At 40.6% G+C, this 9,688-nt stretch overlaps 1 protein-coding gene across 1 annotated transcript in view; it reads left to right on the top strand.

Moving 5' to 3' along the window:
- Window positions 1-284: 284 nt before the first annotated feature.
- The window catches only part of LOC131147650 (nicotianamine aminotransferase 1-like), a 73,837-nt gene continuing 64,433 nt past the window's right edge, over window positions 285-9,688 (top strand). The window contains exon 1 of the mRNA XM_058097162.1: window positions 285-802. Coding sequence (XP_057953145.1) covers window positions 534-802 — 269 coding nt within the window. The 5' untranslated portion in view covers window positions 285-533. The remainder of the gene's footprint in view (window positions 803-9,688) is intronic.

Here is a 9,688-nt window from a genome sequence, read left to right as displayed (position 1 = left end):
TCCAACTTTTCCAACCAAATCTCGCTACTTGATCCAGTAAGATTTGTTAAAGTTTCGCTGAACCAAGTAGCGAGATTACGTCAGAGTTATTATGGAAAATACTTTCTAGAATAGGATATTATTTAATATATATATTTAAAAAAAAATTAAATTGGGAATAAAACTCTTTGCTTAATACCAAACGAACCTTTATTTTCAAGGAGGGGTCTCCTCTAATACTAAATTAGTAAAAGGAGGACGAGGTACGCGTCTTTCCAATGTCATAAAGTTGTCTTTAGCCTGTCACGTGACTTACGTTTCCCCATATGGTTTGGCAGTTTCCCTTTTCCTTTTTTTTTTTGGTTATGCCGGGTGTTTGGCGCCCTCGGCTCGTCCAGCGGCCAGTGCTTTTAGCCACTCATTTCAAGCATGCACCGTAATCTACAGCCTCGCAGCGTCTGCCATTGTTGCGCCTCAAAAACCCATCGTTGCGCCTCAAAAACTCCAGACCAGAGCCACCGGAAAGGCCATTGAAGAAGAAACGGGCAGACGAGATGGAGAACTGGTCGAAGAAATGCGGTTTCCGAACGAACAAGGAGCTGAACAGGGCAGCAGGGGTCTCCATCAGAAGCGTCCTCAACATGTTAATGGAGAATCTTGACGGAGCAGATAGCCGACCGATTGTTCCTCTCGGCCACGGCGACCCCTCGGCGTTCCCCTGCTTTCGAACTACTCACGTAGCCGAAGACGCCGTCGTCGACGCCGTTCGCTCTGCTAAGTACAACTCTTACGCTCCGACTGTTGGCATTCTTCCCGCTAGGAGGTATTTCACCCGCAAAGTGTTCCTGTATATATTTATTGCCTGTTGTTTGAACAGTTAGTCACATGAGCATCGCAGATACTGTATGGAGTTATCAATTGGAGCATAAAAATGAATAAATTGTTTGAACGGTGGAAAAGTTTTCTAAAATGTTTTGGAATATATAAATAAGAAAATTAAATATTTGAATTTTATTGAATCAATTTCCCAAATTTTCTTTCTAAATTTTCACTTGCACTTTGTTCAGCGTTAGGTGCTGGGTTATTTTCTTCCATGTGGAGGAAAGCCCAAGTGAACTTTATTAAAAGCCCAAAGCCCAGTTCTTTAGTGGGAAAAACCTAGAGGAAGTTAAAGAGAGGGGAGAAAGGATGAGCCATCACTTTTCAAAAGAAAGAGAGAAAAAATTGATTTTTCTCACACTGTCCAGATTTCATCAAGACTCCGATTCCATTTCATCTATGGTCCGATCGAGCTGAAATTTAGAGAAGAAATTCACGACTCAAGGAGTTACAATTTGAATGGTGGAGATCGGATTTGGAGCTCGGGAGTTGAGATTTTTGCCCGTGAACAGTAACTGCGAATTTGGTATATTCTCTTTGTATTTACCAAGATTGTTGATATCTTGATGAGAGATATTTGTATCCTCTAATTGAGATTAGAGAAAACTTGGTGTACCCATTATTTGATTGATAGTAGAGGTTTTTAACTGGACTAGGTCTCATAGTTTTTCTTCCTCACACTGGGAAAGTTTTTTACGTAAAAAATTGATTGTGTTCTTGTGGTTTGGTGTGATTGATTATTTTCTTATTATTTTTAGCACGTATAAAAGTAGAGATACATTATATTTGCTTGCATACAGGGAGAAGAATTATTCTGCTGTGGTTGTTTATTGATATCTCTCTCAACAAAGTGGTATCAGAGCCCGGTTAATAGATTGTTAGGTTGGTAGTTTGAGTTATGGAAGCAAATACTAGTAGAATGATTAATCTCAATGGTTCAAATTATCACATATGGAAAGGAAAAATGGAGGATCTTCTTTATGTGAAAGATTATTACCTACCGGTGTTTAGTGCTGAAAAATTAGAAAAAAAGTCTGATGTGGAATGGATTTTGTTATATCGACAGGTGTGTGGGTATATCAGGCAATGAGTAGATGATAATGTTTTGAACCATATTAGTGGAGAAATAAATGCACGTTCTCTATGGAATAAGTTTGAACAGTTATATGCTAGAAAGACTGGAAATAATAAGTTATTTATGATTAAACAAATGATGGCTTTGAGGTACCAGGACGGGACTCCTTTATTTGATCACTTGAATACATTCCAAGGAATTATTAATCAGTTGGCTGGAATGGGTATTAAGTTTGATGATGAGATACAAGGGTTATGATTGCTTGGTTCATTGCCGGACTCATGGGAGACGCTCAGAACTTCATTGTCTAACTCCGCTCCAGAAGGTGTAATTACGATGGATATGGCCAAGGGCTGTTTGCTAAATGAAGAGATGAGAAGAAAAACACACGAATCCTCTTCACAGTCATAGATCTTGGTTACACAAAATAGGAAGCGAAGTTAGAGCAGAGGTCCGAAGAACAGAGATAACAGCAGAAGCAAGTCCAACAAGTTTGCAATTGTTGAGTGTCATCATTGCGGGAAAAATGGACACATCAAGAAATATTGCAGGCAATTGAAGAAAGAAAACAAGAATGAGAAAGGGAAGGGAACGAAGAATGGAGATGACAAAGATGGTGATGATAGAGTTGCTACTACCACTCCTGCAGAATTCCTCATTGTTTATGATGATGAGATGATAAATGTTGCATATCATGAGACCAATTGGGTGATTGATAGTGGTGCCTCCATTCATGCTACATCTCGGAAGGATTTCTTTACATCCTATAGATCTGGTGACTTTGGAACAGTAAAAATGAGAAATGATGGCTTGTTTAAAGTCATTGGAATTTGGGATGTGTATCTGAAGACAAATAATGACACGAGTTTAGTTCTTAGAGATGTGAAACATATTCCTGACATTCGTTTGAATTTGATTTCTGCAGGTAAACTTGATGACGAAGGGTATTGCAATACTTTCAGTGATGGCCAGTGGAAGCTTTCCGGAGGTGCTATGGTTGTGGCTCGAGGTATGAAGCACTTTGCATTGTACACTTTGCAAGCAAAGATCTCCAATGATATTGTTAATGCGATGGAGGATAATGGTACAGTAGAGTTGTGGCACAAGAGATTGACTTACATGAGTGAGAAAGGATTAGCTCTACTGGGGAAGAAAAGTCTACTATGTGGACTGAAAAGTACACTTCTGAAAAGGTGTATACATTGTTTGTCAGGGAAGCAGAGCAGAGTTTCCTTCAAGAATTCCCCTCATTCGAGAAAGTCAGAGATACTGGATTTGGTACATTCGGATGTGTGTGGCCCTATGAAGACGAGAACACTTGGTGGCTCCAGATACTTTGTGACCTTCATAGATGATCATTCAAGGAAGTTGTGGGTATATATCTTGAAGTCAAATGACCAAGTGTTGGTTGAGTTCAAGAAATTTCAAGCCCTAGTTGAGAGACAGACTGGGAAGAAATTAAGGTGCATCCGGACTGATAACCGTGGAGAGTATTCTGGTTCATTTGATGAGTATTGCAGACAGTAGGGTATTCGACATCAAAAGACTCCTCCGAAAACTCCTTAATTGAATGGCATAGCAGAAATGACGAATAGAACACTGCTTGAGAGAGTGAGATGTTTGCTTTCACAAGCCCGATTGCCAAAATCCTTTTGGGGGGAGGCATTGAGCACTGTTGTTCATGTGTTGAATCTTACACCCTGTGTTTCTCTACAGTTTGATGTGCCAGACCAAGTTTGGATAGGTAAAGATGTTTCCTATAATCATCTGCGTGTTTTTGGGTGCAAAGCATTTGTGCATATTCCAAAAGATGAAAGGTCCAAACTTGATGAGAAAACGCGACAGTGTATATTCCTTCGCTACGGGCTACGGTTAAGATGAATTTTAATACAAGCTTTATGATCTAGTTGAGAAAAAAATTGTAAGAAGCAAAGATGTGTTTGTAGAAGATCAGAAGATTCAGGATATTGAGAAGGCAGAGAAATCTATGTTTCAGCAGGGTGACAGTTTGATTGATGTGGATCTAGTTCCTTTGAAGAATTTTTCATCTTAGGTTGAGAATGATGTTCAGGATGACCACCAGGGTAGAGGTGATGTGGATGTTCCTTTATAGGTTCAGGGAGATGTTGAGACTGATGAGCCGTTGACAGTGCCATAGATTCCACCAGAGATTCCATCAAGGAGGTTAGCTAGAGACTGACATCCTTCCACTCAGTATTCAACAGAACAATATGTGTTATTGATTGACGGGGGAGAGCGCCCCAGAGTTTTTTAGAAGCCATGGAAGATGAACACAAGAAAGAGTGGGTTGAGGCCATGCAAGATGAGATGTAGTCATTGCATGATAACTACACCTTTGAGTTAGTGAAGCTACCTAAAGGAAAAAAAGTTTTGGAGAACAATTGGATTTATAAGAAGAAGCCAAATGAGTTCTCTTCACGGCCACGGTGCAAAGCTAGATTGGTTGTAAAAGGGTTCGGTCAAAGAAAAGTTATTGATTTTGATGAGATCTTCTCTCCAATTGTAAAGATGTCATCGATCTGTATAGTACTTGGCTTAGCAGCTAGTCTTGACTTGGAAGTTGAGCAGATGGATGTGAAAACTGCCTTCCCTCATGGTAATTTGGAGGAAGAGATTTATATGAAGCAGCCAGAGGGTTTCAGAGTGAAAGGGAAAGGGAAAGAGGATTATGTGTGCAAGCTGAAGAAAAACCTATATGGTTTGAAACAAACACCGAGACAGTGGTATAAGAAGTTTGAGTCTGTTATGGGGGAGCAAGGCCACAAGAAGACAACTTCAGATCACTGTGTATTTGTTCAAAAATTCTCTGATGATGATTTTATTTTCTTACTGTTTTAAGTGGATGACATGCTAATTGTTGGCAGGAATGCTTCAAGGATTGACCAGTTGAAGAAGCAATTGAGTAAGTCATTTGCTATGAAGGATTTGGGGCCAACAAAGAAAATTTTTGGCATAAGAATCAGTCGTGATAGGAGTGCCAAGAAATTATATTTGTCACAGGAGGAGTACATTGAGAAAGTGCTTCAGAGGTTCAATATGGACAAAGCTAAAGTGGTTAGCTCTCCTCTTGCTACCCACTTCAAACTAAGTACAAAACAATGTTCTTCTACAGATAAGGAAAAGAAAGACATGGAAAGAGTTCCTTACGTCTCAGCAGTAGGAAGTTTGATATATGCAATGGTTTGCACAAGACTAGATATAGCCTATGCAGTTGGTGTAGTTAGCCGATTCTTGTCAAATCCGGGAAGAGAGCACTGGAATGCAGTGAGTGGATCATGAGGTATCTTCGAGGCACTTCCAGTTTGAGACTTGGTTTAGGAAACGGACAACCATTGTTAGTTGGCTACACAAATGCAGATATGGCTGAGGATGTGGATACTCGTAAGTCTACTTCGGACTATTTGATAACTTTTGCAGGTGGGGCTATAGTTTGGCAATCGAGACTTCAGAAGTGCCTTGCTCTTTCTACGACAGAGACATTGTTCATTGTAGCAACGAAAGCGACTAAACAACTGCTATGGGCAAAGAAGTTTTTGAGAGAACTTGGTTTCGAGCAGCAGAGGTATGTGTTGTTTTGTGATAGCCAAAGTGCTATTCATCTTGCTAAGAATTCCAGTTTCCATGCAAGATCGAAGCACATTGATGTACGATACCATTGGATCAGAGATGCGTTGAACGATAAGTTATTGGAACTTGAGAAGGTTCACATTGATGACAATGATTCTGATATGTTGACAAAGTCACTATCAAGGGAGAAGCTTGAAGTTTGTTGTTCAATCGCCGGGATGGCGATTCCCTCCATATAGTTGGAAAGAGGGAGATTTGTTGGGTTATTTCCTTTCATGTGGAGGAAAGCCCAGGTGGGCTTTATTAGCCCAACCTTTTAGTGGGAAAAACTTAAAGGAAGTTGTAAAAAGAGAGGGGAGAAGGGAAGAGCCGTCACTTCTCAAAAGAAAGAGAGAAAAAAGTGATTTTTCTCATGCTGCCCAGATTTCATTAAGACTCCGATCCTGCTTCGTCTGTGGTCCGATCGAGCTAAAATTTGGAGGAGAGTTTCACGACTCAAGGAGTTACAATCTGAACGGTGGAGATCGGATTTGGAGCTCGGGAGTTAGGATTTTTTCCTATGAACAGTAACTGCGAATTTGGTATATTCTCTCCAATTCTCTTTGTATTTGCCAAGATTGTTGATATCTTGATGAGAGATATTTGTATTCTCTAATTGAGATTAGAGAAGACTTGGTGTACCCATTATTTGATTGATAGTGGAGTTTTTTAACTGGACTAGGTCCTTTGGTTTTTCTTCCTCACACTGGGGAAGTTTTTCACGTAAAAAATTGATTGTGTTCTTGTGGCTTGGTGTGATTGATTATTTTTCTTATTATTTTCAACACGTATAAAAGTAGAGATACACTATATTTACTTGGATATAGGGAGAAGAATTATTCCGCTGTGGTTGTTTATTGATTTCTCTCCCAACTCTAGGTCCATAATATAACAATCCATTAGCTTGATGGGGTGGGTCTAGAAGCAACAATCACACATGGGAAAATAAAAAAACAAAATGGAACACTGGATTTACGTGGTTCGGTCGAATCGACCTACGTCCACAGAGCGCAAACACTTTACTATAAACTGGGAGGAGGAGGCTACTACCTTCAACTCAACTCTCTTCTCTCTCTTTCTCACAACACACTCTCTACCCAATCTCAGCTCTACGCACAACACTGCACACACTCTGCACACTTCCACCCACATGTATGTATATATATATATATACACAGATGGGGGAGTAAAATTCAAAGGAAGGTAGCTGCAATTTCAACATAGTTGGCAGAGGTTGGTAGCTGCCGGTCTCCAATGTCAAAGAACATGGATGGGTTGGTGCAGTTGTCGACGACTCCACACCTGCAATCTCAACAATCTCCCACTTGGAGACGAAGACACCATTTCAATCAGTGTATAGGCAAATGATATGCTCATGTCTGTCTTCAAGCATGAAGACCAATTGAAGTTGAGCACAACTTCAACTTCTCAGTAGTCACCACCTTCATCAATATGTCAGCTGGATTCCTGCTACCGTAAATCTTTTCAAGTGCTAGCACTCTATCCTCTAATAGAGATTTGATGAAGTGATAACGCAGTCTAATATGTTTGGTTCTATAATAAAATGCAGAGTTCTTTGCCAGATGTATCGCACTCTGACTGTCACTGTACAAAAAGTTCCTCTTTTGCTTTAATCCAAGCTCTGTCAACAAACCCTGAGCCAAATCACCTCTTTACTGGCTTCTGTCACTGCTACGTACTCAGCTTCTGGAGTGGATAGGGCAACAATCTTTTGTATCTGTGACATCGAACTAACAACTGTTGTTCCAACAGTGAACACATATCTGGTCGTGCTCCTGCGGTGATCAACTTCACTAGCAAAATCGGCTTATACATATCCTTTGACTTTTAAGTCTCCTTTGCTGAAACATAAGCACTTATCAGCAGTGCCTCTGAGGTACCTGAAGATCTCCTTCACTGCTTCCTAGCGAGTCTTCCCTGGATTTGACATGAACCTACTGACTGCTCCCACTGCTTGGCCAATGTTTGGTCTGGTACAAACCATGACATACATGAGACTTCCAATGGTCGAGGCGTAAGATACCTTAGCCATGAAGTCCTTCTCTTCATCTGTCTGGGGAATCTGATCCTTAGAGAGGCGAAAGTGTTCTGCCAATGGTATATTTACCATTTTGGCGCAGCTTATGTTAAACCTCTGTAAAACACGGCTAATGTACTCCGACTGAGATAACTGCAACGTTCCCTGTCGCTTATCTCTGGAGATCTGTATTCCAAGTATCTGCTTCGCTGAGCCTAAGTCCTTCATGTCAAACTCTTTTGACAATTGCTGCTTCAATTTCCTGATTTCTTCTATGTCTAGTCCTGTGATTAGCATGTCATCCACATATAACAAAAAAATGATATAGCTATACTGATACCTCTTGAAGTAGCAACAGTGGTCGGCGTTACATTTTAGAAAATCATTCTTGTGCATAAAGCCATCAAATTTTCGGTACCATTGTCTGGGAGCTTGTTTGAGACCGTATATGTTCTTCTTCTACCTGCACACTAGATTCTCTTTACCTTTCTTTGAGAATCCTTCTGGTTGATGCATGTAAATTTCCTCATCAAGATCATCGTGAAGAAATGCCATTTTCACATCTAACTTCTCGAGATATAGGCCCTCTGAGGCAACAATGTTCAAGACTGATCTGATGGTTGTTAGTTTCACAACTGGTGCAAAGATGTCGGTGTAGTCAATTTGTTCCTTCTACTTGAAGCCTTTGACTACCAATCGAGCCTTGTACTTTCTGGAGCCGTCATGCTCCTCTTTGATCCTATACACTCACTTGTTGTGAAGGGTCTTCTTATGTTTGGGCAACTCAGCTAGTTCCCACGTTCTGTTGGAGGTGAGGGACTTCATCTTGTCCTTCATCGCAAGCTTCCACTTGCTCACATCTGCCACCTGACTTGCTTCATCATAGCATTCAGACTCTCTTTCATCTATAAGAAGTAAATAATAAATTATACCTTCTATTTGGTAAATGGGGCCGAGAAGATCTCCTAAGCTCCGGAGCTACTGGTTCCTTCGCTTAAGGATTCTCGGCATTCTGCTGTTGCGTCCCGACACCTTCTGGGACATCATTAATATCTACATAGGTTGACTCTCTTTGAACTGGTTCGGTGGATTCTGCTGTGTGCCTATCTTTGTACATTACTTTTTCGTTGAAAATCACGTCTCTGCTTCTGATCAACTTCTTGTTTTCATTATCCCATATGCGATACCCATATTCTTCTTCACCGTAACTGACGAAGGTGCATTTCTGGGACTTAGGATCAAGCTTGTTTCTGACATGATCACCGCTATGTACATATGCAACACAACCAAAAACTTTCAAATATGAAAGTCTCATATCTTTTCCGCTCCATACCTCTTCTGGTATATGGTGGTCCAAAGGTACTGATGGACCCCTGTTAATCAAGTTTGTTGCTATGCCGACTACTTTTGCCTAGAACTGCAATGGTAAGCCCGACTGTAAATGCATGTTTCTGGCTCTTTCAGTCAATGTTCGGTTTATCCACTCTGTTACGCCGTTGTGTTGAGGCGTACCTGACACAGTTCTTTCCATCCTGATACCGTGCTCTAACAGAATATCTTGAACCCAGTGTCTTGATACTCACCACCATTGTCTGTTCTCAGTTTCTTGATTCTCAAACCAGTTTCGTTTTCAACCATTACTTTCCATACTTTGAAAGCATTAAAGACTTTCGACTTATACTTCAGAAAGTAAACCCATATTTTCTGAGAATGATCGTCAATGAACGTGACGAAGTAATTCCTTCTGCCTATGGATGATATGGGCGTCGGTCCCCATACATCTGAGTGGACTAATTTTAGCCTCTTCTTCTTTGGGGCACGAGTGTTTGTCTGGAAACTGACCCTCTTTTGTTTCCCAAATATGCAATCTTTGCACATGTCAATATCGACTGACCGTAGACCACTCAGTTTTCCCTTTGAGTGCATCGCTCTAAGTCCTTTCTCGCTTATGTGACTGAGTTGTTGGTGCCAGATGTTGCTGTCATCATTTCCTGCAGCAACTAAAATAGACATGAAGATATTGGAGGTTAGATAAAGTGTTCCGCTTTTCTTACCTCGCGCAATCATTAGTACACCCTTTGAAATCTTCC

Source organism: Malania oleifera, chromosome 2 (assembly GCF_029873635.1).
Source record: "Malania oleifera isolate guangnan ecotype guangnan chromosome 2, ASM2987363v1, whole genome shotgun sequence".
NCBI classification, from domain to species: Eukaryota; Viridiplantae; Streptophyta; class Magnoliopsida; order Santalales; family Ximeniaceae; genus Malania; species Malania oleifera.
Note: the sequence above shows the minus strand (reverse complement) of the source record. Positions and strands in the feature narration are given on the sequence as shown.